We start from the raw sequence: 26,891 nt of genomic DNA on the forward strand, positions 1-26,891 counted from the left end.
TATATACCTAGATTTTGTGTCTTACCCTTTCATTGGCACCCTCACTCCAGGGATTTTCCTCCTACATCTTCAGCTCCTTGCCCAGCCATGAAGCTGTTAACACTGGTTTTCTGCTATTGGAGCTGCAGAGGTCAGGGCTTTTAATTCTTATCCATTCTAATTTTATTGGGGCAAACTCTGGTTTCTGATTGACTTTCAGTTATTTCAAATAGTTTCTTCTGTTTTGTTCAGGTTTTTAGTTGTTACCTAGGGGAGAGTTTATCTGATGGATTCACTTTGCCTTTATCAGTAGTTGGAAATACTGTATTCAGTTTATTCATTTTGTATTTCTTAGAGACTTTCATCGAATTACTTACTAAAGGTGTGTGTGAAAATCTGATGGGGTCAGACTTTTAAATTTTGATTTAATTGAATATTCCACACTAGAATAATATTAATATTCACATTATTTGAAGACCGTTTCTCTCATAGCTATGTTGAATTGTAGTAGGAGAAACAGTATGCATAGCTAGGATACTTGTGTAGTTCTTCAGGTGTGATGTGGTAAAATGTGGCTTATTATAATAGCGAATGTGGCAATGGGAAGATGGATGAAGTATTACAAAGATGGAATGAACATTTAACTGTAATAATGTACATGTACGGGAGGAAAGAGGAGTCAAACACACATATATAGAGAGAGTCTAATAACGGATCTTTTGTAGGAAGAAGGTATGTATTTATCTACATATATATAACTTTAAGTTAATGTAGGAAGAATGTGCATATGTATTTATCAACATATATATAAATTTAACTAAAGTGGTGGTGGTAGATAGAAACCGTCATCCATTTTATTCTGGTAATAAGTCTCTCTTGCATTACCACTATTATATCCTAGTTTAGGTTCTTATTAATACTTGGATTGTCAGCTGTCAACTGTGTGCCTAATACTGTGGTAAGTTCTGGGGATATACCAGAGCAGAAGATAGAGGTTTGCCCTTAGGAAAATTAGTCTGCTGATAATAGCAGGTACTTACATGGAACTTTCTCAGTAGTGGTCACTTTTATAAGCTTTTGCTGGATAATCCCTTTTTAAAGTCCTTACTGTAAGCTCTTGTTAACTCATAAGCCTCACAATAACTTTATGAAGTAGGAATTAGTACATCCTTTGTACAGATGAGGAAACTGAGGCACAGAGATTATGTAACATGTCCAGAGTTACACAGCTTGTGACAGCACTAGGATTTGAACCTAGGTAGTCTGGCTGCAAAACCTATGCTTTTAACCACTCTTCTGCATTGCCAAAGCAAAAAGAACTTAAAGGAATAAAACATATCTGCATTGTCCTCAGAATATCTATGTTGACTGTCACAGCATTGGAACCGTAATATATTCTCTCCATTAATTTCTGTGTTCATTGTTGTGGAAGAATTATAAATTTGTGTAAATCCATGTGTAAATTTGAGGGGTAGGCCTTGTGAGGCAGACAAGAAGAATCAAGAGTCAGGAGCCCAGCCAAACGAGCTCAGAGTCTTAATAGGGAAAATGGGGGCTGTTCAGAAATGCAAAGTAGAAGTCAGTATGGGTTAATAAAAGTAAACTAGATTGAAGTTCACTACTGGAAAGAAAGTGTTCATGAGTCAAGAAGGCTTACTAGAAGTGTGGAATTATAACTGGATTTTAAATAATGTTATATTTAAATATGTGAATGTTACATTAAATATTTGAGGTGTTATAGTGAAAAGAACGGTGATAAATGAAATAGAGGTAAAAAAAGATTAGATATATAATGGGGGCGGGGAGAAGGTTAGGGTTAGTTTAGCTGAAAGGGAGGGGAGGCATGTGAGAAGAGAAATTGTGAAAAACAATGTTTGGACCCTTAATGCAACAAGGGGTTGAACTTAATTTATGGGCAGTGGAGACCGCTTGAAGAATGAAGTGATAATTTTGGTTGATGTGCAGAATACGTTGCTTGGAAAAGGGGGGATATTGGCATTGTAGACATGAGTTTTGTTTTTTTGCAGGGAGAGGTTAAGACTCAGGTATATAGCACTCCATACTTTATAGGGAAGGATTTCCAGTTGTAGCTTTGGATTAAGAGACGGGAGCAAAGGCAAAAATAAAATACATAACATTTTAAAAAATGTAAAAAGCCTCATTTGTGGTTATATACTTATTCTATACTACTTTTAGTGTCTTTTAACCAAACTTATTCCTTGAACTTGCTGGCAGAAGGCCTAATATTGGATACTAAACTGACTTTTTTTTTTAATCCAGGGCCACCCAGCGCTCCTGCAGAAGATCGTTCAGGAACACCCGACAGCATTGCTTCCTCCTCCTCAGCAGCTCACCCACCAGGAGTTCAGCCACAGCAACCACCATATACAGGAGCTCAGACACAAGCAGGTCAGATTGAAGGTAAAATAGAGTTTAGAACACATGTGTGGGAAACTGCATGTGTAGAAGTGTTTATTGCAGCACTGTTAAAAACACTTTATGTATTTAGTCATGCCTTGAACACAACTAGGATTTACAAGTTTCGATTTACTGACATGATTTGATGTTAAAAAACCAAATAGAACAATATGTCAGGTATGTTTCCATTTACTGGAAAGAAAAAAATTCCTAAAGTGTTTATATGAAAATTGAATATAGATATAGAGTGAAAGACTGGTCATTAGTCAGTGGTGACCCTTATTAGGGAGGATAGTGAAATTCAGACTGGTGATTTCACACTTTAGTTTGTGTTATACTTAGGTGCTGTTTTATCTCCCTCTTTTCAGCATAATTTTTCTAATTTAAAAAGATTTCTAAAATAGAGGTAAAGGATAACTAGCTAGAGTGGATTGTTTTGGTGAGATAATAGCCTTTTATAATTTTGTAAATATAGTAATATGTCTTAATAGAAAAAAGCAGTGTATTTTAAGTCAAAGTTTTTCTTCTCTAAATAATTTGTCTTTGGATGTGTAATTAGTCTCCCTGGGTTTTGATATTCTTCCACTGTCTTGGACCAGCCAAGTGGTTTCAAAAAATGTCTTTAGTCCTGAATGAAATATAACTTGAAAGCTCTGGATTTAAAATAGGGGATTGAAGGGCAACAGACTTGAGACAGCAGGCACTAGGGTGCTTCATTGAAACCCTTGGAGTTCTGCAGAACGTGACTAAGTACTTACCGATCTCTAGGGTGCCTTCCAGATATGAAATGTGATTTCTATGAATTGCCTATGCATGTTAGGACCTTTAAAGCTACAATTCCACTTCAAAACAAACACCAGGTGGTGCTCTAACCATTTTTTTTAATGGGTCAGATAGTGGTATAATGTATTTTCACCATCAGAAGCAAGTGATTAAGGTTATCAATCACATTACAAAAACCAAAAAGCAAATAAAATAGAACATAACCTAAAATGAACTGACCACTTTGGAATAGAATCCTGTTATCCTGTGGTGATACTTCCAGAGTTGCCTGGTCAGGTGTGGTGGCTCACACATATAATGTGCCTATAATCCTACAAAGTGCCTATAATTTCAGCACCTTAGGGAGGCTGAGGCAGGAGGATCACTTGACCGAGGAGTTTAAGACTAGGTTGGGTAACATAGTGAGACCCTGTCCCTACAAAATAAAAAAAAAATTTTTTAAAATTAGCCGGGTGCTGTGGCATGTGTCCAGCTTCTTGGGAAGCTTAAGTGGGAGGATTGTTTGCATTGTTGAATGAAGAGGAGGTGGAGGCTTTAGTGAGCTGTGATCACTCCACTGCATTCCAGCCTGGGCAACAGAATGAGAACCTGTTTCAAAAACAAACAACCCCCTCCTTCCAAAAAAACAAATGCACAGAGTTGTCTGTTGGATGAGCAGCAGTCATTATGGACTAGCAGATGACATTTTGCTGATGAATCAGTGATTTGCGAAGAATTTCGTACTGCTTAAGCCTTTCCAAGTTTAGTTAGTCCTCCGTACCAAAATGCTACTGCCAAAACTAGAACTAAAGCAGATGTGGGCTGAAATGAACAGAAGCAGAGTATAGGTATGATGAGAGTTTAATGCCTATATCAAGTGAACTGTAGATTTATTTTTTAAATAAATCCCATTTTAAGCCATGTATACTGTTATAGAATGACAGTTGGAAGGATCCTTGTACCAAATAATGTTTGCTGTTTATGTATAAAGAAATGGGAATTAAGGCTCTACTAGAAATATCTAAACATTCTATGAAATGTTTGTTTTAATTGGGCATTTTCAAATAAGTAAAATTTTAAAAATGTGAAAGGATATACAGTGAAAATTTTCACTCCATCTCTGTCCCCAGCAACCAAGTTCCTTTTTCCAGAGATAGTAGATTAACACTGTTTATATGCATTTAATTCCTTTAGAGTAGTATTATATGCCTTGCTACAATTGTTAACTGTTAGCTTAATTAAACATACAATATGAAAATTATACAGTTAATAAGTGACATCATTTAATCTCAACTGATCTAATTCTAGATTAGTGCTGTACAAAAGAATTAGAAGCCACATGTAATTTAAAATTTTATATTTAGCTGCATTAGAAAAATGTTTAAGAAAAGGTAAAATTAATTTTATTTAGCCTAATATATCCAGTATAATTATTTTGGTATGGTGTATTGGAAATCTGGGATGTGACACTGATTTGGAACACTTTAAACACAAACAACATACCACAATACAGACAAGACACATTTCAGGTGCTTAGTAGCCACATGTGGCTAGTGACTATTTTAAGAGCACAGCGTTAGATAAATATATTTTATTATTTATGGATTCCCAGCATGAATTATAGGCTACTTTAATAAATACATTTTGATGTATAATGAGTCTTTGATGTTGCCAGTTATTTAGATCAATTTGCTCAATAATTTGAGCAGAATTACCAACATAAAGTGTATTATGAGTTATTAACATAGTAATCGCTTATAATGTGTAATAGTCCAAATTAAAATGAAGAATTCTGAGTTGTTACTTAACTCCCACGAAAGGAACCTCGGAACTGTGAATTTTATTCTAAAGAAATGTAGTGTTAATATGTTGTTCAGTTAAAAGAATCAACAAGATACTGAACATCATTTAAAAACCAAAAGGGATACTGTTACCCTTCTTCATATGAAGCCAGCGCCTGTTATGGGAAAACTATGTGACGTTGTCAAAAACGTAAGTGGTAAGGAGAAGAAGGCTAAAAATCTTCAGAGATCAGTAGATACTGCAGTTTGACAAACTTAAAAAAATGAAAAGCAAATAATTAAAATCTGTAAAATCATATGCCAATATAATGAAAAGCTGAGTAGACTTTTTATATAAATGTTGAAACAGATATAGAATAATCAACTCTTCATGTAGTCATCATGCAGCTTCAACACTTGCCAATATTTTGGCATTCTTTTTTTTATCATTTCCCCACTGCACCCCTTTTAATTTGCTGGAGTCGTTTAAATTAAATTATGAACAACTTATACTCAGCTATTTCAGTATGTATGTCTAACTGATAATCTTTTTAATATAACCACCATGCCGTTATTTAACAGTGATTCTTTTTTATTTTTAATTGAGACAGGGTCTCACTCTGTTGCCCAGGTTGGAGTGCACTGGCGTGATTACGGCTCACTGCAGTGTCAACAGTGATGCTTAATGTCAATATATACTAGTCTATATTTGAATTTCCCAAAATGTTTCAAGATGAGTTTGTTACAATTGATTTGTTCAAATCAGGAGCCTAACAGGGTTCACACTTCGCTTTTCATGAATGTGTCTTGAGTCCTTTTTTCTAATAGCTATCATCCCTTACATGTTCCCAAAATCAAAACTATACATATTATTTATTACAATGAAACTGTTATCCCAAAACATAGATGTTTAGACAACAATGTTTATTATCTCATATAGTTTTAAACAGTCAGATATCCGGGAATGGTTTAGTTCGGTGATTTTGGCCCAGGATCTCTCACTAGGTTGCAATTAAAAATGATTACTGGGGTTATAGTCATCTGAAGCTTAACCAGAACTGGAGGATTCAGTTATTTACCATTTGGACATCATACACGCTGTCAATTAGAATGTATTTAAAAATGATTCCTGGGGTTATAGTCAACTGAAGCTTAACCAGAGCTGAAGGATTCAGTTTTTTACCATTTGGACGTCATAAATGCTGTACATGTGCAGAAGCCATTGAGGGTCAAAAGAGGCTGGCTATTCTCTGTAATAAATATATTCCATAAGTTTTACCATTACTCTTTGCTTCATCCTGTTTTCTGTTTTTCCTTAGATAATATTTTTATAACTTTTTATTCTTTGATTATTTTTGAAAATACACATAAAATATAGCTTATATATAGTTGTGCACTGTATGACAACGTTTTAGTCAACAGTGGACTGCATATATGATGGTGGTCTCATAAGATTATAATAGAGCTGAAAAATCTCTATTGCCTAGTGATGTGTAGTCATCATAATTGTAGCACAAAGCATTACTTATGGGTCTGTGGTGATTCTGGTATAAACAGACTTACTGCCAGTCATATAAAAGAGTAGCTCACATAATTATGTGTAGTGTCTAGTACTTGATAATAAATGACTGTTACTCGTTTGTGTATTTACTATAGTATACTTTTAAATCATCATTTTAGAGGGTACTCCTACTTATTTAAAAAAACAAAGCTGTGGAACCAGGCTCAGATAGGTCCTTCAGAAGGTATTGCAGAAGAAGGCATTGTTATCATAGGAGGTGACAGCTCCATGATGTTCTTGACCCTGAAGATCTTCCAGTGGGACAGGTTATAGAGGTGAAAACAGTGATATTGATGATCCTGATGCTGTATAGCCTCGGCTGAATGTGTATGTTTGTGTTACAATTTTTTTCTAAAAGTTTAAAAAGCAAAAGAAAATTTTAAATTTAAAAAAATAGAAAAAAACATAGAATAAAGATATAAAGAATAAATATTTTTGTATAATAGTAGTACAATGTGTTTTAAGCTAAACTGTTAAAAAGTTAAGTTTATAAAGTAAAAAATTACAGTAAGCTAAGGTTAATTCATTATTGAAGAAATGGAATTTTAAAACATAAGTTGAATGTAGCCTAAGTGTATAGTGTTTGTAAATCTTCAGCAGTGTACAGTAATGTCCCAGGCCTTCACATTTACTCAAACAAGTACCTCACTCTGAGCAACTTCTAATCCTACAAGCTCCAGTCATGGTAAGTGCCCTAGACAGGTGTATCATTTTTTATCTTTTTTTGCCATATTTTCACTGTACCTTTTTAATATGTTTTAGATACACAAATAATTACCATGGTGTTGCATTTGCCTAAGTATTCAGTACAGCAACATGCTGTACAGGTTTGTAGTCTGTTGTATCCCTACTAGCTATATAGTAGGCTATATCTAGGTTTGTATAAGTGTACTGTGTGATACTTGCACAGTGACACATTTTTCAGAACCTACTGTTGTCATTAAGCAATGCATGACTGTATTTTTTATTACTCAAAACACTGCTTACTATAAACAATCTCTGCACCTTGCTTTCTTCATATATCCAATAGATCTCTCAAGTATGTGAAGAAGTTCCTCCTTTTTCTTTTTTAAAACAATTAGACTTCTTAATTAGTTTTCAGAGTACTGTGACAGTCCCATTTGGACTTGAATGAGGTGGGTTTAAAGTAAGTACCGTAAATCCTCACTTAATATTGTTGATGGGTTCTTAGAAACTAACTGTAAGTGAGATGATGTATGAGGAGGCAATCAGTTCTGTAGGCTGATTGATAAGAGTAAGTTGAGTTCCTACAGCATATTCCTGATACAAAAATACCCCTGGACTTCTAGATAAAGACTAAAATGTGAGCTATAGATACATTTAAGAAGGATTAATAAAAACAAATAAGATAATGATACACACAGTTATTCCAGTTCAGGGCTGTGGGTGGCTGAAATCTATCCTGGCAGCTCCATAGCAAAGTGGGGACCAACCCTGACAGGATGCTATTCCATCACGGGGTGTACTTGCAACCACACACACACCCACAGTCACCAGACTGAGATCATTTAGACATGCTAATTAACCTAACATACACAACTTTGGGATGTGGGAGGAAATTGGAGTACCCAGAGTAAACCCACACGGACTTGGGGAGAATGTGCAAACTCCACACAGAACAGTAACCTAAGCCAGGAACATTTTTTTTTTCCTTACCAGTGTTTTAATGAAACAATGTGGAACAAAAGGTGTTATTTGAGGATCTGCTTACAAGGAATATTGTGTAGAGGTAGTAATAAACCTCTGAAATTTTTAACTCCAGTGATATTGTCAAAATCATTTTGTGGAAGTTTGTGAAAACATGCCAGAAAGAACAGCTTTAAGAAGAGTTGGACCCTATCAGTTTTTATTGAGGGGAATAACTACATTTTTGACCAGGAGTTTCTTACTCATTGATGACCACAGTCTACCACAGTCATGGAGCCTTAATCTCAGCCTTTTTGATGATGCCCAAGTTAATATTTATGTTATTTTGTTCATGGGATAATACATGCAAAAATAGTTTGTAAACTAAAGCTTTGGAGTTACGCCTGGGGTCCAGTGATGGTTCTTAGCTCTTGATGGTTCTGTTCTTAGCTATTGACTGCAGGTAAGTTGCTTAATTTTTCCGTATCTGAGATAGGGAATACAAATTTAGTCGAACTTTTTTTTAAATGTATGTATTGCCTGTTTGCTTATTTTTTTTTTAATTGAGGAGTTAAACCTTTTAATTTTGAAGAATTAGAGTTCATTGTTATATGCTATACGTATTTATTCCCCTTCATCATATTTCTAATAAAGACATAAACCAATAAATCTTTGTTTGAAATCACATGTATGGGAACAGTTTGTGAGGACAGAAAAATAAAAAGTAAAATAGGAAATAAGTGTCCAAAAGGTTTCTTCATAGGAACTGTGGTTGTTGACCCCAAATAGGACAGATAGGACTCCCATGTTCAAGAACACATCCCCAGTGTTTAAAAGGTCTGCCATTGTTAAATAGTGCAATGAAGAACCATTTAGGCTTAATTAGAGTCCACATTATTGGTTAAAGATGTTGGATATTCATAGAAAATCAAAGTTGACAAATTCCAAAAGTGTCTTTCAGCTCTGGAACAAAAGATGTCATGTAGTTCCTTGCTACAAAAGTTTGTTCATATGGTAATAGAGGTAATGATCTTATGGTAATAGAGGTCCAAACCTTTAGAGGGCAAATACAGTGCTTTAGGAAAGACTTAGATGATATTAATGGTATTTGTCCTTTTTTTCACCTTTATTTGTTGATTTTCAGCTCACTTGCCTTTTAATGAACATTAGCATTACTGTTGGCAGCTGGGTTTGAAAACATTTGTTTTTCTAGACTTTATGAAATGTTAGCCACTGTTGTTACACTTAATGTTTGTTGCCAGTTAATCCACAGCAGAGCAATCACACTTCTTAAATGGTTCATTTTCTTCATAGACATTTAAAAGTGAACAAATACTTTCTTGTATATTGTTACACTGTTTAGAGAGAATGTATATGTGGCTTAAAAATATTTCTCTTTGCTGCATTAAACATGCCTTTTTTTTCTTTGTGTGTGTGTGTGTGTGTGTTTTAGGTCAGATGTACCAACAGTACCAGCAACAGGCCGGTTATGGTGCGCAGCAGCCGCAGGCTCCACCTCAGCAGCCTCAACAGTATGGTATTCAGTATTCAGGTGAGCAGGTGTTGAAAGGGAGTTGGCTCATGGTTTTCTGCTTGTTTCTACGCTCATTAAACTTTAAGCTCTTCTTAATTCCTTGATTTGTAGTACATTGACATAATAGGTGTTAAGTTTTTATTAGGGGAATTACACTAACGTCTATTATAAATCAACATTTCAGTTTTCTGGTGGGCAAATAAAACTTAAAAGTAGGTGATTCTGCAGTAACCTGTAGTGTACAAAGTTTTTAATACAAAGCTGTCTCTCACTAATATGTAAGTTTACCTCTTAGGCGACTTAGTGCAAGGCTCCCACTCCCCTCCACTTGTGTGTAACAGAATTCTAGCATACTTTTAATACCTGTAGAAATATGAACAGTTTATTCATACATGGAAAGATGATCTCATTTAAATAAGAGCTAAATTAAGCTACTTAGGTTTTAAAATCTCTTGCAAGTATGTGAGAATACCAGAAACAGGCCATAAAGTTGTATAAACTGTAATTCTGGCAATTAAGAACTTTGTTTAGTGGTTTTAAATAAGCATCCTGGGTATTTTTCTGTTTTACCATCTGTCCACTGAATATTATATGTATTTAACTATGATAAATCTTATTAATGTATCTTTGGCTATGATTCCAGTATTTTTTACATTTATGTCAGAGAGAGTTTGTTGTATCCAACTCTTGTTTTACAGCCAAAGATTTAAATATAAGAATTTCAACTGTAATTAAAAATAATTTATGCAAGTTGAGTCTTGTCTAACTTCTATTTTATGGAGTTTTGTGGTATCAGCTAGAGCAGGGGTCAGCAAAATATAGCCCACAGGCCAAATTGAACTGTTGCCTGTTTTTTTTGAGTAAAGTTTTCTTAGAACACTTATTTTTATCTTCTCTATTGCTACGTGGGCACTAGAATGGCAGAGTTGAGAAGTTGCAACAGAGACCATGTGGCCCACAAAGCCTGAAATATTTACTATCTGGCTCTTTACAGAAAAGTTTGCTGACTCCTGACCTAGATCATAACATTCAGTCATTAATTTTATTTAGAGTATATTTGCTGTAGAGTGATTTAACCTATAGCGACTTGTTTTTAATTGTATAAAATAAATAGAACTTAAGTTTGGATTATATTAGGAGGAAGGTTATTTTTAGGATGCAGTTCTTTAAAAAAATTAGTGTTATAAATTGTGCGATTTATAGAAAGAATAGCAGAGCCGAAGAGATTTAGTTGTCATTTAATCTCAGGGGATTTCGGCCCTCACTATGCTTTAGAATCACTTGGGGGATGTTTGTGTAGCTGGGCCCCATTCCCAGAGATTTTGAATTTCATTTGATTGGGTGTGGGACTCAGACTTTTGCATTTTATAAGTGAGGCAACTAGGTTTCAAAGAGATTATGACTTGTTAAAGCACATACAGCCATTCAGTGGAGGGAGCTGGGTCAATTCAGTATTTCCCTTTATCATTCTGCATTCTCCCAACCTAGACCAGAGTTGGCAGACTTCTTCCTTAAAAGGTTAGATGTTGTATGTATTAAAAAAAACCCCACATAATTTCCATATTTCCATTGTTTTGCTATTTCTGATGTTCTTCACCTAAGTTATTATTTTGGAAGGATGGAAGGGAGACTATACACACAATAGAATCATTGTCACATTATGTTCAAGAGACTGGTGGGCTGCTAATGAAATCTTCAGCCTGTAGGGTTATTCCCACCCTTAAGCAATAATTAGGGATTGGATTACCTCCAGGCTCAGTTAAAAAAAGTTTAGATTTCAGTTACCAGGATTAAAAGGGAGTTTTCTTTTTTCTTGCAGTCTTAAAATGAATAGGCATTTCAGTATAAAGCTGAATCAATCTGTTTCTTCAAAACTCTATAGTGAAAATTTAAGTTTTATGTAGAGGATAGGACAAATTGTATGACATTCAGAATTTTTTATGAATTTAGTTCAGTATTTAGATGTTACCATGCGTTAAATACGTTAAAGATACTTGATTTACTTATTAAGAACTAAGCTTGCTCTTAATAAATTTAGTCAGGGTCTTCACTCTGAGTAAAAGTTAGTTTTTTTCAAATTATCTTTGTATTTCTGATCCTACCAGTCTATTAACTTGAATTTGATTGAGAGATATGGAAATAGTCAACTAAATACTCTGCTTGGAGACTGAGTGGTGGTGGTGGTAACACTGGACCCTCTGACACTGTTGTTGGTTTGCCAATTTCCCTCTGACCTTTTCCAGTTTTGTTCATGGACTGTGTCATAAAGGTTTCTTTCATGAGTAAATTTTGAACCCAGGTTCAAGGTGAGTTCAGAATATACTCAAATTCATTCAATCCTTTTTTTTTTTTAATGCAGGGTTGTACATATTTTAATAATTTTCTTATGTATCTGGTATTTAATGCTGACAGGATTCCAGTCAATGGAGAGGTTTCATTGCAAGTAGCTGCAGGTGTGTTTCATGGTAGAGATAAAAGTTTTCAGTGAAGCAGACTTTCTTTGTAAAAAAAAAATTACATCCTAGTAAATAATGAATATAGATGTTGCTTTTTTTGGGGCAATATGGTATACTTTTATGTGCTATGCTATACTACTAAGTCAAAATATTGTAAAGGCAAAAAGCATCAGATACCAAACTTAAAAGATTTTAAGGAATGTTAAAATGGTACTTTGTATTTATTCTTAAATGGCCTAGTTTTTATAGAGTGAGCAAAATTTAAAGCACCTAATTAATTAGTACAATAAGATTTGTAGTATTTCATATAAAAATGTTCATTCTCTGCAATGTGTTTTTATTTGATACTGTTGTTAAGTAGGCCCCCCTGAAAATCTGGTTAACGACTATTTAGCTTTCCCGTTTTTTGGTCTTCCTAGAAAGTACAGTCTTTTATTTATCATTTGAGCTTCTGGTCTAGGAATTATGCTATAACAGGAATTTGCTCACAGGGATTATGTTTCAGAGGGTTTAAAAAATTGTAGAAAATGTCTCTTTGATAACTTCTTGGTCTTGAAATATTATGTGATGATGGAATCTACCACTCTGCTTGTTACATAAATATTTGTTAAATTTCTCACCATTTTTGGTCCATAACGGTAAGACTAATTCTCTGGAAAAGCTTTACTAAAAGATAAGATACATGTTATTTATTTGCCTTTTCAGCAAACTATAGTCAGCAGACTGGACCCCAGCAGCCTCAACAATTCCAGGGATATGGCCAGCAACCAACTTCCCAGGCACCAGCTCCTGCCTTTTCTGGTCAGCCTCAACAACTGCCTGCTCAGCCGCCACAGCAGTACCAGGCGAGCAATTATCCTGCACAAACTTACACTGCCCAAACCTCTCAGCCTACTAATTATACAGTGGCTCCTGCCTCTCAACCTGGAATAGCTCCAAGCCAACCTGGGGCCTATCAACCAAGACCAGGTTTTACTTCTCTTCCTGGAAGTACCATGACCGCTCCTCCAAGCGGGCCTAATCCTTATGCACGTAACCGTCCTCCCTTTGGTCAGGGCTATACCCAACCTGGACCTGGTTATCGATAAGGAGGCTCATCTATACCAATTAATGTAGCTGCTAGCTATCAGCCTCCCAAAAGACTCCAATACTATTATTTTAATTTGTATTGAAGTTCAGAAATTTAAAAAGCAGAGCATTTTTTATGATACCATTGTTGCTATTAATTGAAAGTATAATTTGCTGGACCACAAAGACCAAAATGAAAGTTTTTTCCTCCCTGCTTAAAAAACGTAGCAGCTTCTTAGTTACTTTGGAACACTACTCTTAACGTGTATAAAGTGATTGACTTTCTAGCTTCCCTTGCCCAGAGGATATTAAGATGCTAGGGTGAGGTTTAGCCATCATACTTGGCTTTTTACTATTAACATGATGTACTAAAGTAGAGCCCTTTGAGACTACAACTAGATATTATGTATACAGTGTAACACTGATAGGTTAATAAAGATGATTGAATCCATTAGTGGTCTTGAAATTTAGTCATTAATGTGAAAAAAGAACAATTTTTTAGAAATCCTTATTGGTGTTTGATCTTGAAGTATAAACATTTTAACTTACAGATTTCTATCCAGAGAAACAGTGCCATTTGATTTTTGTCCTTTCTTTGAAAAAGAAAATGCATTTGGGAATCATTGGTTTAAAATAAACTTTATTACTCGATATGATCAAAGGTTAATTTAGGACATAAACAACAGATATTATGGGGGTTTGGTAGAGCCTGGATAACTTTGTGATTTTCCTTCTGAGATAAAAGGTATAGTTAACATAGTGATGAACCATTCAGAAATAAAAACTCATCTTAAAAAAAACTACATCTCTTTATTGCAGAATTTATACTTGTTTGAAAAATACAAATTGTAGCATTGAGAAGATTGAAGCATGTTGCAAGGTAAGCACAGGGAAAGGTCCTTTCAGAATGATGGCAACAGTGCAGCAAGGATGCTCATTCCCTGCCTGAAGGAAAATACCTTTTTAATAGAAATGAGTCATTTTCATTACACAGTTACAAAAACATTCTCAGATACATTCATTTATAGAGGTCTTACATATAAATACATAGTAAATATCCTGTAAAATGGTTGGAGATCTCATCATGCATTACCTTTTCGTGCTCAGACTTCACATTCAGTCTCTACATACACCTTCATTAGAATCATAAAAACAATATGAAGACAACTGGGTAAAGGGATAGTTTAACAAAGTATACTCAGATATTGTAACATTTATGATGGGTAAAAGTGTATCTTTTGAAACAATATATTAGACTCCATTTTTAATTGTAATGAAATTTACTGATTTAATCTTTTCAATGATTTGTGGATATTTAAAGGAAGTGTATAATAGCATGAATGTGTAACTAAACTCCTCCAAAAAGTTAGTCAGCTATTGCTTAAAAAATTGAAGTTTAAAAATAAATGTGAATATTCGGACCTTTTTTCCCCAGATATATATGCTGAAGATAATTTGATCCAATAAGTTAAACTAAGTAGAGATTTATGGAATTAATTCATCAATAGGAAGCATACACATCAATAAAAGTAAATATTCTTTTAAAAAGTATAGAACTTTTTTGATGTTAATTTTGTTATAAAAGTATCTCAAAACATCATTACAACAGTGTGATAAATAATATACAAACGATCTCTTAAAATACCATGTATAGGGAGCCAGCTTCCCCAAAAACGTTATTCTGTTAACATCAATGTCTTGCTTTCTTAAAATGACTTTGTAAAACCTGATAAATACTCTTAGCAATCTATTCTAATAATAAACATCTAGTCTTGCTATTAGATTGTAGAATTTTATACATAGTAAACAAAATAGATTTAAATGAATGTGACATAGTGTTTTCAATGATTTTGTTTGCCGTGATGAAACAGAAGGTAACTTTGTGCAGCATCTACCATTTTCCAGGAATTGTAGTCCCACATTCATACCACTGAACATAATTGATTTGGGTATGACCACCTATTTCTCCAAATTGGACAGGTTCCTGGCGAACTGCTCTGAAATACCCTGAGAGAGAAAATAGTTTCATTTTAACAGCTGCTATATTTTTGCCCTCATAACTGATAGATTGAAGGATGTGGAATAGCTGAAGGCTAATCTGAGTGAAGCAAAGTCATTTAGAAGACAGAGCAAGAAGCTCTGGTGTTTTCTCCTACGGTGTCATCTTGGTTGGCTAAAATGGGCACCTGAAAAGGTGTTGACATTTGCCAGGTCCAGTTAGGAGGGGATGGTTGGTAGTGACAGTTTCACTGCCCATTAATGTGTTCACAGAACTTAGTAGGTCATCTTTTATTATTGTTGGTATTTTTAAGTATCAGTGAACAAAATGTGTTACTGAAAAATTAATCAAATGTTTATTTAGAGAACCTCCTGGTGACTCCTGACTAATATGAACAATTAATTTACCCCCTTCTGCACTGCTTAGACAAGGATTAATTTTTAGTCTTATTCAGTGCTCATTACACAGCTTGGTGCTAATGGGTCTTTAGCAATTTACAGAGGTTATTCATTTTCCACAGAATTATTCTATTCTAATTATATTTATACAGTTATTTGCAAGATATGTACTATTTTTTTCCATTTATAGTAGCAGTAGTTTAAAAACTTTGTTTCTTAAGGAGAGAAAAATAAAGGAAGTGTGTTCAGTATGACAAAACCCATAACATTAATACATTGATTTAAGTTTGGGAAACTGCTTTATGTCTGTTTTTGCAAATTTAGATTTTCTTGAAGTAGGATCTATTTATATTGTCTGTATAATTTCTCTTGGCGCTAAGTTTCTAAGCTGAGAAACATATTAAAGTCTTCATTTTTTCCTAGCCAGATGTGTAGAGCAGTAGTACTATAAAATTCTTTTTAAATTGATTGGTTTCCTCAGCTTGATTTCTTTGTGGGTTAATCTGTAAAACTGTTGCTTATGAGGAAGATCAGAAAACATACCTTCTTTGATTGGTAACTGGTCAGAAGTGAGTTGCTGCCCAGTGCGTCCATCTAAAAACGAATCCACAAACTGGCAGTGATCTTCTCCATGGCCCCTCTGATCACCTATGTTATAAAATTTTCCTGAAGAACCAGAAGTGAAAAGGATAAAGTGTTACTTTCTTACTTTGATATGTAACAGTTCTGAAATAATCTTCATTACTGTTTTTGTACTTTCTCCCCTCATTCCCTGTTATCCTTGTTCAAACCAACGTTGGTCTCTTGCCTTCCTATATTCTTCCTCCCCTCCCCTTCTCAGAGATGAATGATCTTTTAAAAATGCATGCCAGATGATGTTTATTCTCTCCATAAATTTCTCCAGGAGTCTCCCATTATATTCAGAATAAAATCCAAAGTCCTTATCTTATTTCAAAGGTCCACATGATTACACACCTGCCTGCCCCTTCACTTACTAAGATTATTGGGCCATACTCGTGGAACTGGGAAGGGGTATTCTGCCTTAGGTCTTTGCACTTTCCCTTTCCTCTAGACCTTTGTGTGGTTAGAGCCTTCTCAGTTTTCTCCTTTGTTAGTGCTAACTTTTTAGAGAAGCCTTCACCTTTTTCAAAATGTTCTTCAAAGTACCTCTATACATTTTCATTTATGTATTGTCTGTCTCTCCTTACTAAGGAAAGGAAGGAGGCGTAAGCTGTAGGAAAGCAGGAAATACCTTTTATGCTGCTCTGTGTTCAGCACTTAGAACAGTTGAATGACTGAAAAAATATCTACTTTTTTATGGTGGGGCCAGCCTATTATTAAAAATTTTTACTCTGAATATAGAAAATTATAACCTATTGGGTATGGAGCAAGGTATTGTAGCTCTTACAGCATCTTGAAGATACTATATTAATTCCATGATTATTGTTAGTCACTTCATTGTCAGTAGGCTTTTTATCCTGGATGGTTGTAACAAAATGGAGCTTGATCATGGTTAGTGAAAGTGCATTCCAGTTAGCCACAATGGCTCTGTTTTATAATTCCATTTTTATTACTTACCTTCTAAAAGCACTCCTTAAATTCTTGCTTTCTACGAATGATAACCATTTCAGTAACATTTTGCTCAGAGGAAAAGCTTGTGTTTATAGCACCCATTAGTGCCTGGAATTCTTAAGAAAAAGGCCAAATTGTACAATGCCACAAAACATTCCCGTAAGTCAAGGACTGAAAACTGAGCTGGGAGCCTGGCTTACCTGTGAGGGAGTCACTCAAGTAAATCTTGTATCTGAGTGAGTTGCACAGCTGCACTCCTACAAATTTCTTATACCATGTCCTTTTGACATACTGTTTGCCCTTACACTCTGAGTAAGAGTCTGAATTAAAGGGTCTTTCAGTCCAGATGGCATCTCTTCCTGCTACATAAGGAAAACAGATGGTTTCAGTTTAGACTTTAAGAAATCAGTTTGCAAAATTTGTCAACTTGCTTATACCTTCCCCCCAACCCCATGATAAATATTAGAGCCAAAAATATTAGAAGGATTTAAACAAGTCAAGTCAGTAGATAAATCTGAGAGCAGTATGTTAAGGTGTTTAGATGGCTGAATAGTTTCTGTAGAGAGATGTAGACAGTGTCCTTTAGGAGCAAATTTAGGTTTCTTTTTTGTAGCATGTTATAAAATTTAGACAACTGCTTTAATACGACTTGTTACTAAAAGTGGAAATGAGGGTGTTATATCTTACTATTTTTTTGAGACAGGATCTCACTCTGTTGCCCAAGCTGGATCATGGCTCACACTGTAGCATTAACCTCTTGGGCTCAAGCAATCATCCCACCTCAGCCTCCCAAGTAGCTATGACCACATGTGTACACCATCATGCCTAGCTAATTTTTTATATTTAGACCTTTTGTAGAGAGGGAGTCTCACTACATTGCCTAGACTGGTCTCCAGCTCCTGGGCTCAAGCAGTTATCTTGCCTCAGCCTCTCAGAGTGCTGGGATTACACTGGCTGTCTTACTAAACAGTAATAACCCTGTGCATGAGTGAAAGCAAATTTCAGAATGTCCAACTTGTTCCCAGAACATCTTGGGACAGTCCTCAGTGTTGTACAATGTGTAGGCAAACATTCATACCTGTTTGCTGTTTTTAAGAAGACTAAGTGGAAAAACGTGAAGTCATGATTCACATTCTGCCCGGCCTGTTCAGTTGAGTAAGTTTAGAAAAACATGTAGTTGTGTTCTCATCGAGACAGGTACTTACCAGAAACTGGCTCACTCACTCTTGGGTCCGCTGAGGAGAAATAAATAAAAAAGTCAGCCCTTACTAGGTAAAACCCCAACATTCCATGTGGCATGAAGACTATGGGTGCTTACAGTTGTTAAGAAATTTTATTTGCAAAATTGTACATTTTTGCTAAGGATTGAATTTGAAAGTTTGTTTTGTTTTGCAAACTGTTCTTGATTTGATAATCTCCTGCTTGGTAGGTATTCAGTTGTATCTGTTACGTGTAATTTGAGTAGGGAGGAACCTTTGTCACTGTTCCAGCCTTCACTTTAATTTCAAAAGCTGCTGCCTTTAAGTTTGATTAAAAAAAAACCTTCATGGTAGAAATTACCAAGATGCCATGAACTACAGTTGGTATAAAAATTATGCAAATATTAATGCTGTATGTGCAGATGTCTCATTAAGGAATTGGAGCTTGTAAGGTCTAATTAGAAAATTTCACAGCTGTTACTAAGCTATCGTGGGGTTCCCTTTCTGGATGTACTCACTGATATTTTGATTCTCGGCATACAGGGGAGTATTCGTTCACTAGCTTTTTGAAAGAGTATAGCTTGATTATGCTTTTTAAATTAAACTGATGTATTTTTAAGTGAGGAAAAACATTCATGGTGTTTCTTTAAACCTTCATCAATTTGCTTTTTCCTACAAATGGGTTTCTAAAAATTCGAGACACAGAATATATGTGGTGTTTAGCTGGGTTTCAAACAAGTTTCCTATGCAAAACAATGCTCCACTGTGACCCTTTTACATCCTTTCTGGGAATTACTGTTGATGTAATTACCTGATTCAGTACTGAATGCCACTGTGTTGCTGACCGGGCCTTCGCCAAGTGGGTTTTTGGGTTTCACTTGGAATTCATAACTGTTTACGGGGAAATAAAAAAATACTTGTAATATATTCCTGACGGATAGGAGGCAACATTCCCCTATTATATTGACATCCCTCTTGATTGTATTTTGAAATTATGACCGTGAGGGTTAAGGCCAGTTGCCTTGCCGGGAATTAAATGGACACGTCCATCCCTGCTCGCGCCTGATAACTGCATTATTATTCTGAGCACATTACTCCGCATCTCCACATTCTCCACGTGAATTCCCCACACTTAACCTCTGCTACTGCACCCAGATCTACATTCAGCACCAAACTAAGCGCTCAACCCCCAGCCCGAGGCCAAAAAACACCTCGCCAAAACTTGCTATGCTTTGTTTCCCCAATAACCAATCACATCCCCAGCCAGCCCACCTACCAGTAGTCCTGCCCACCTACCAGTAGTTTCGCCCACCTACCAGTGGCAACTCACCACATCCATGCCCTGTCTCCCTATAACCAATTAAATCGCCTATGCTTTGTTTCCCCAAACCAATCAATTGCTGCCCACCTACCAGTGGCAACTCACCACATCCACGCCCTGTCTCCCTATAACCAATTAAATCGCCTATGCTTTGTTTCCCCAAACCAATCAATCGCCTCCACTCCCCAGAAAACCCCACGCCCTGAGAAGTCAAGCGCTACTTCTCTGGCCCTGTCCTGGACCATAGAACTTCACCCGGGAGCTGAATAAATCGGCTTCTCATTTTCTTACACTAGCCTCAGTTTCCTCATTTTGACTCGGTAATAGACCTTAGATTTGGTGCCGAAACCCAGAAGGAGTGGTTAAGACCCCCCCTCCTGGGGGAAACTGACTCCTCCACCTGAGGCTGGACCAGGAGCCGCTCCGCCATGAGGTAAGACTTCTGTTGCCCATAGCCTTTCCTGGTGCCTGCTCTGTGGACTCCCTGCTTGTAATCGCGGCCACGTCAGGGATTCCTTCTTGTCCCTTGCCAAGGGCCCAGGGCCCCAGCCTCGTCCCGAGGATCTGAGCGTAGCAGAGACGTCCCTACACTCGTCTTCTCCCCGTAAGGGGTCTCTCAGGGCCAGGAATCTGAGGGAAATGTCCCCACCTTCCTGAACCCTCTCATAGTCTCTGGTGTTCGGTAGGATGGTCCGGGACGCTGAGCCACCCTTCTGATCATCTCCACAGCAGCGGCTGAGGTTTGGGTGATCAAAAGCCCACTTACAAGTCCAGGCCCTGCCCAGGACCAAAACTGAACCCCCAGCTCTCAATCTCAAACTCGCCTGTTGGCAGGCCAGCTCCTGCTTACAAACTTTGTTTCTCTCTCTATTCCTGAGTGAGTGAGTGAGTGAGTGAGTGAGTGAGTGAGTTTATGTGCAGTCCCACAGCTTAACGGCTACAGGGCTTGTGTGGGCCTCCATCCGCGGTTCCACAGAGACGTCATAAGGCATAATGGTGATTCACCTCAGGACCAAAAGTTCTGAGGTGACCCGGCCCGGGGGTTATACAGGTACCCCTTAGCCAAGACACCCTGAAATATCCCTCTGAGGATGTGGCCAGGAAGGCATCAGATTGGTTTCCCATCTGGGGGGCACCACCCTTAGTCTGTCAATCTTACATGTGGTTCTGTCTCTACTGTAGATTTGCCAGCTTCATTAGGCTCCTGCTAGCCAATATACAGTGGTTCAGGCCTGCCTCTCTCAAAGTAGAAGATATTTTACAGTGGGTAACAGATCACTGGCTACAGGGGACCTTCATTGAGTTTTCATCCCTAGAAATAACTGTTCTTTTTTCTCCTACTGTTCTACCACCACTAAAACCTCGCTTCCCAGCTTGGTTCCTGTAACCTCCTCAAATTCTTCCATGTAGCAGATAGCTCTAGCCCTGTCCCTTTTTATTTTCTTTCTCGTTATAATCATTGCAGCCTGTAAGTTCTCCCAGCCACCCCCTCCGGGAAAAGAGCTCTTCTGCCTATTTTTGGTTTAATACCCTTCCGTGTCCACTCCTTGCCCTTAATTAACTACCAGAAGCAAAATATGGGTAATCAAAAATCCCACCCAAACCCTAAGTCACCACTAGGATGCCTGGTTCAGAATCTCCCCAAGCTGGGTCTTTCTATAAAAAGAAAAAGGCTACCTTCCTCCACTGTAGCCTGGCCACAGTATCCCCTGGACAACCAGTCCAAGTGGCCTCCGGAGGGCACACTTGACTTTAATATCCTGACAGACTTAGATAACTTTTGCCAAAAAAAATGGCAAGTGGGTGGAGGTCCCCTACATTCAGGCTTTCTGGCATCTGCACTCCCACCCCAACCTCTGCTGCTCCTGTCATACTGCCCAGGTACTCCTAGCCAAAGACACTCCTGCACTGCCCTCAGCCTTGTCGCCGACTTCGTCTTCCTTCTCCGACCCCAATCTGCCTGCAGAACTCTCCCTACCCTTCCGCCCGACCCACTAACCCCCCACCTTATGTGGAACCCCAACCTCCTCCTGCTCCTCCCCTTCCAGGTTCACACATGGCCTCTCCTGTTTGTGCTCACACTCCCTCACACAGAGCTCCCAACGACAAAAGCGCCCTTCTTTGCCCTCTCTGTGAGGTGGATGGAGCAGAAGGAGTTGTCTGGGTACACGTTCCCTTCTCTTTCTCTCTCTGATCTGTCCACCATTGAGAAACACCTAGGGTCGTTCTCTGCCAATCCCACTGCCTATACCAAGGAATTTCGCTCTCTTACCCAAGCATATGACTTAACCTGGCATGACACTTATGTAATCTTGTCCTCTACCCTTACTACTGATGAGCATAACCTCATCCTCACAGCAGCTTGGACATATGCTGATCAGGTACATCTCACCAACAATCAGATGCCTGTTGGTGCGGTAGCCGTCCCTGAGGCCGACCCTAATTGGAACTATCAAACGGGCCAAAATGGCCGCCACCGCTGAGACCAAATGCTGCAGTGCCTCCTAGCGGTCATGCAAGATGCAGCCCAAAAAGTAGTTAATTATGATAAACTGTGGGAAATAACTCAGGGTCCTACTGAAAACCCAGCGGCTTTCCTTGACCGATTAGCCAATGCTATGGTCCTTCATACCTGAGTAGACCCAGACTCTCTAGCTGGGGCCACCCTTCTAACAGCCCATTTTATTTCCCAGTCAGCACCAGACATTAGAAAAAAACGAAAGAAAGCAGAGGAGGGCCCCCAAACTCCCATATGAGACCTGGTGAACATGGCATTTAAGGTTTTCAATGGCCGAGAGGAAAAGGCTGAGGCCACCCGTCAGGCCCATTTCCAGCAAGAGGTAAGCCTCCAAACTCAGGCTCTTGTAGCAGCCCTAAGGCCAACAACTCACCCAGTCTGGTGTAGGGGGTCCATTGAAACTCCTACAGAAGGGCCCCTCAAGGCCCATCCAGACTGCCTCGAAGGTTCCACTCAGTCCCTGTTTCAAGTGTGGCCAGGAGGGACACTGGGCCCGACAGTGCCCCTGTCCATGTCCGCCCCCTGGGCCCTGTCTGACCTGCAAATGGACTGGACACTGGAAGGTAGACTGCCCGTCCCGGACTTCAGGCTCACCTCCCACACCTCCATGTGAGGGGCAGGCCAGTCCAAAGGATGCAGTCCCTTTGCTTGAGCTCCTTGGCGGCCCAGACTCAGAGACCTCCATCACCCTTTCCGAGCCCAGGGTATCACTATAGGTAGCGGGTAAGTCCATTTCCTTCTTGGTGGATATGGGGGCTACCTATTCTGCACTGCCTTCATACTCAGGACCTAGATATGTCCTCCCAGATCTGTCATGGGAATTGATGGAAAGCCCTCCTGTCCCAACCAGACCCATCCCTTAGCCTGTAACCTTGAGGGGCACCCATTCTCTCACTCCTTCCTAAACATACCCTCATGCCCAGTTCCCTTACTAGGACGAGATATCCTAGTAAGGGATCTAGTAAGCATCCCTTACTAGAGCTCCAAACTCTAGGGGCTACCCTCCAACTCGCCGGTCCCCCACAGCCAACCCCATCATCCACCCATCTGCTAGTACCCTAACTGACAACACACCCAGTCATAACTCCTTGCCTCAACCCCCTATCCCTTCTGAGGTAGTTAACCCCTCAGTATGGGATATCTCTAAGCCTGTAGTGGCCACACATCACACACCAGTCAAAATATTCCTCAAAAACCCCACCCATTTTCCCTCCCGTCCTCAGTTTCCCATCTCAAGAAACCACTGCCAAAGTCTAAAACCTGTCATCACTCGACTTCTAGCCCAGGGACTCCTTATTCCCACCAGTTCCCCTTGTAATACTCCTATCTTACCAGTCCAAAAGCCATCTGGCAACTACCACCTGGTTCAAGACCTCTGTCTAATCAATGAGGCAGTGGTACCTCTCCACCCAGTGGTCCCCAACCCTTACACCCTGCTATCCAGTTTTTCTTCCACTACCTCTCATTTTACGATTCTGGACCTCAAGGACACCTTCTTTGCTATTCCCCTTCACCCAGAGTCTTACTTTCTCTTTGCCTTCACCTGGACAGATCCGGACACTAATCTGTCACAACAATTGACCTGGACAGTTCTGTCCCAGGGCTTTAGAGACAGCCCCACATTTTCGGGCAAGTGTTGGCAGCTGACCTCAGCTCTTGGCCCCTTCAACCCAGTCTCCTTCTTCAGTATGTGGATGGCCTGTTACTCTGCAGCCCCTCCCTCTCCATGTCGCAGCAACACACTGCTACCCTCCTTAGTTTTCTTGGGTCTCGGGGGTACCGGGTTTCCCCTCCAAAGCACAGTTGTCAGACACCTCGGTAATCTGTTTAGGCATTCACCTTACCCCCAGGACTAAGAGCTTAATGACAGATCTCCAACAAACACTACTTGCACTACAGCCCCCCAGAACGGCCGACGAAATCCTCTCCTTTCTACGATTTGTAGGATTTTTCCATCACTGGAAACCTAACTTTGCCACTCTAGCTAAGCCCTTGTATGCGGCAGCTAAAGACACACCTACGGGACCCCTCTCCCATCCAGGGGTTGTAAAACAGGCCTTTAAAACCCTACAAACTGTCTTGTCCACGGCACCCCCACGTCAATTGCCAGATCTTAACTGCCCCTTCCACTTGTTCATTGATGAAAAACAAGGAAGAGTGGGTCGGGTCTTAACCCAACCCCTGGGCCCCACATATGGCCCTGTGGCATATTTGTCCAAACAGCTTGACCCCACAGTCGGGGTGGCAGCCTTGCCTGCGAGCCCTAGGAGCAGCAACAGAACTTACCAAGGAATCCCTAAAACTTGCCTTGGGCCAGTCCATTTCAGTGTTCTCACCTCATCGACTAACTGACCTTCTCTCACACAAATCTCTCACTCACCTTGGACCCTCTTGCCTACAAGACTTTCATCTACTCTTTATTGAAAATCCTTCGGTCAGCCTCCATCCTACTTCTTCACTCAACCCAGCTACTCTACTTCCTCTTCCGCTCCACTCTCCTTCCCCAGCCCATTCCTGTCTTGAACTCATAGATACCCTTGCTAAACCTTGAGAGGGCTTGACTGATCTTCCTCTAACCGACCCAGACCTTACCTTTTATGTAGTCGGGAGTTTCATAATAGCCGAGGGGCAGCGAAAAGCAGCCTATGCAATAGTCACTGACTCAACCACCCTCGAGGCATGTCGCCTCCCTAATGGAACCATATCACAAAAGGCAGAAGTCATTGCCTTAACCCGAGCTCTCACATTAGTACAGGAAAAATGAGTAAATATTTATACTGACTCAAAATATGCCTTTCTTATTACCCACTGCCACTCAGCCCTCTGAAAGGGGATTCCGTACTACAAAAGGGTCCCCCATCATCAATGCTACTCAAATCTCTAACCTCCTGCAGGCTCTGTCACTGCCCAAAGAGGTTGCGGTCATCCACTGCCAAGGACATCAGGCCCAGCAGGATGCCGTTTCCCAGGGAAATGCAAAGGCAGATGCCACAGCAAAATCCTTAACTGGTACCAGGCTAGCCCCCACTCCGGTTCTGTTCCTTGCCATGGCTACGCCACCAGCTTACCATCTGAAAAGCAGGCTCTCATTACAAGGAGGAACTGAGTCTGATCAGGGCTGGATCTTCTTAAATAGTAAAATTGCCCTTCCACAGGAACAGGCCTCAAAAATTATTATTGAAATCCACCAATCCTTACACATAGGGCCCAAGGAATTGTACCGCTTTGTACAGCCCCTTTTTTTCTGACTGGGCCTACACCAGACCGTTGAGCAAGTACACAAGGCGTGTGTCGCCTACTCTAAGGTCTCATCTCCAGGAAGCCTTAAGCCACAGTTTCCTACTCACCAAATGCATGGCAACCTGCCAGCCCAAGACTGGCAAATTGATTTTACTCATGCCCGCCCACAAAAAAACTTCACTACCTCCTAACCTTTGTAGATACCTTTTCTGGATGGATTGAAGCCTTCCCTACCTACAAGGAGACCATGGATACGGTGGCCTCCCTAATTCAGGAAACTTTCCCTCACTTCGGCTTACCAACAACCATCCAGTCAGACAACCGCCCAGCATTCACCGCTCAGGTGGTCCAACTGGTCGCCAAGTCTCTCAACATCTCTTGGAAACTGCACACCCGTTACCACCCTCAGTCATCGGGTAAGGTTGAATGAGCTCACAGCATCCTCAAGAACCATTTGGCCAAACTTACCATCGAGGTAAAACTCTCTTGGCCCACACTCCTACCTCTTGCTCTTGCCCATGTCCGAGCCACCCCATGGGAGCCAATGGGACTCAGCCCCTTTGAGCTACTGTACGGCTGGCCTTTTCTGGTTTCTCATAATCTCCCAGTACAACCACCTCCTCTGGCTTCCTACCTCCCCTACCTCTCTCTCCTCCACCACCTACTCAGGGAACACACAGACTGCACTCTCCCCATGGTCCCAGGACCCGAAAATTCCCACCCGGTGACACCTCTCCATCCAGATGACAGTGTTCTCCTCTGGGAGCTCAAGCCAGGATCTCTGCAGCCCAGGTGTTCAGGACCCCATATCGTTATGCTAACCACCCCCACTGCCACCAAATTCTTGGGCCACACCCCGTGGTACCATGTGTCCCGCCTCAAACTGGCTCCTGAGAAGGACCAGTGGAGGTCCGAACCCTTGGGCCCCACTCGCCTTCGCCTCACACGTGGCCCCCGCTCATCACTCTCTAAACCTCCAAACTCTTCTCCTAACAACACTTCTAATATCTCCTCTTAAAGCCAACTCATATGTCTGGCGCTTTTACCTTCAAGAATCCTGGGCAGAGGGTAAGACCACCAAAACCCAATACATTGCCCAAGCGGACTGTCAGCCTGCAGGTTGTTAGTCAACCATAGTACTTGAATTCAAAGCATCAAAAACCAAAATTCTCACAGACAGCTGGCGCAACATGGCCTTATGCTTCTTGTATGACCAAACCCAAAACTACTGTCATTGGTGGAACACCACCTATGGTGGATGCCCATATAGCTCCTGTGTCATACACAGAATAACAGGAAAGATGCTCGGCATGATGGCAAAGGCAAAGTGCAACTCGCCATCAGTGACCCCTGGAACAGTCGCTGGGAGAAGGGAACTGCAGGTAAAATATACAATTCAGGCACAGACAGATACTAGTGGCACATGGCTAATATTCTG

At 39.6% G+C, this 26,891-nt stretch overlaps 2 protein-coding genes across 45 annotated transcripts in view; one reads left to right on the forward strand and one right to left on the reverse strand.

Moving 5' to 3' along the window:
• Positions 1-14,006, forward strand: part of TFG (trafficking from ER to golgi regulator) — a 35,627-nt gene extending 21,621 nt beyond the window's left edge. For 3 of the 11 annotated variants that reach the window (XM_008982565.6, XM_008982564.6, XM_002758860.7), the window contains exons 6-8: positions 2,260-2,400; positions 9,602-9,700; positions 12,844-14,006. In XM_008982565.6, coding sequence (XP_008980813.1) covers positions 2,260-2,400; positions 9,602-9,700; positions 12,844-13,226 — 623 coding nt within the window. In that variant the 3' untranslated portion in view covers positions 13,227-14,006. Of the gene's footprint in view, positions 1-2,259; positions 2,401-9,601; positions 9,701-12,094; positions 12,136-12,843 lie in introns of all 11 variants that reach the window. The other 8 variants (XM_008982567.6, XM_035274265.3, XM_008982566.6 and 5 more) reach the window with 4 other exon arrangements.
• ABI3BP (ABI family member 3 binding protein) overlaps positions 13,830-26,891 on the reverse strand; it is a 263,790-nt gene continuing 250,728 nt past the window's right edge. For 32 of the 34 annotated variants that reach the window (XM_035274239.3, XM_054246102.2, XM_078352229.1 and 29 more), the window contains 5 exons: positions 19,186-19,265; positions 18,381-18,410; positions 17,376-17,537; positions 16,147-16,269; positions 13,830-15,213 (listed from right to left, as the gene is read on the reverse strand). In XM_035274239.3, coding sequence (XP_035130130.3) covers positions 15,098-15,213; positions 16,147-16,269; positions 17,376-17,537; positions 18,381-18,410; positions 19,186-19,265 — 511 coding nt within the window. In that variant the 3' untranslated portion in view covers positions 13,830-15,097. The remainder of the gene's footprint in view (positions 15,214-16,146; positions 16,270-17,375; positions 17,538-18,380; positions 18,411-19,185; positions 19,266-26,891) is intronic. The other 2 variants (XM_035274263.3, XM_035274240.3) reach the window with 2 other exon arrangements.

The sequence above is a fragment of the Callithrix jacchus genome, chromosome 15 (assembly GCF_049354715.1).
Source record: "Callithrix jacchus isolate 240 chromosome 15, calJac240_pri, whole genome shotgun sequence".
Taxonomy (NCBI): domain Eukaryota; kingdom Metazoa; phylum Chordata; class Mammalia; order Primates; family Cebidae; genus Callithrix; species Callithrix jacchus.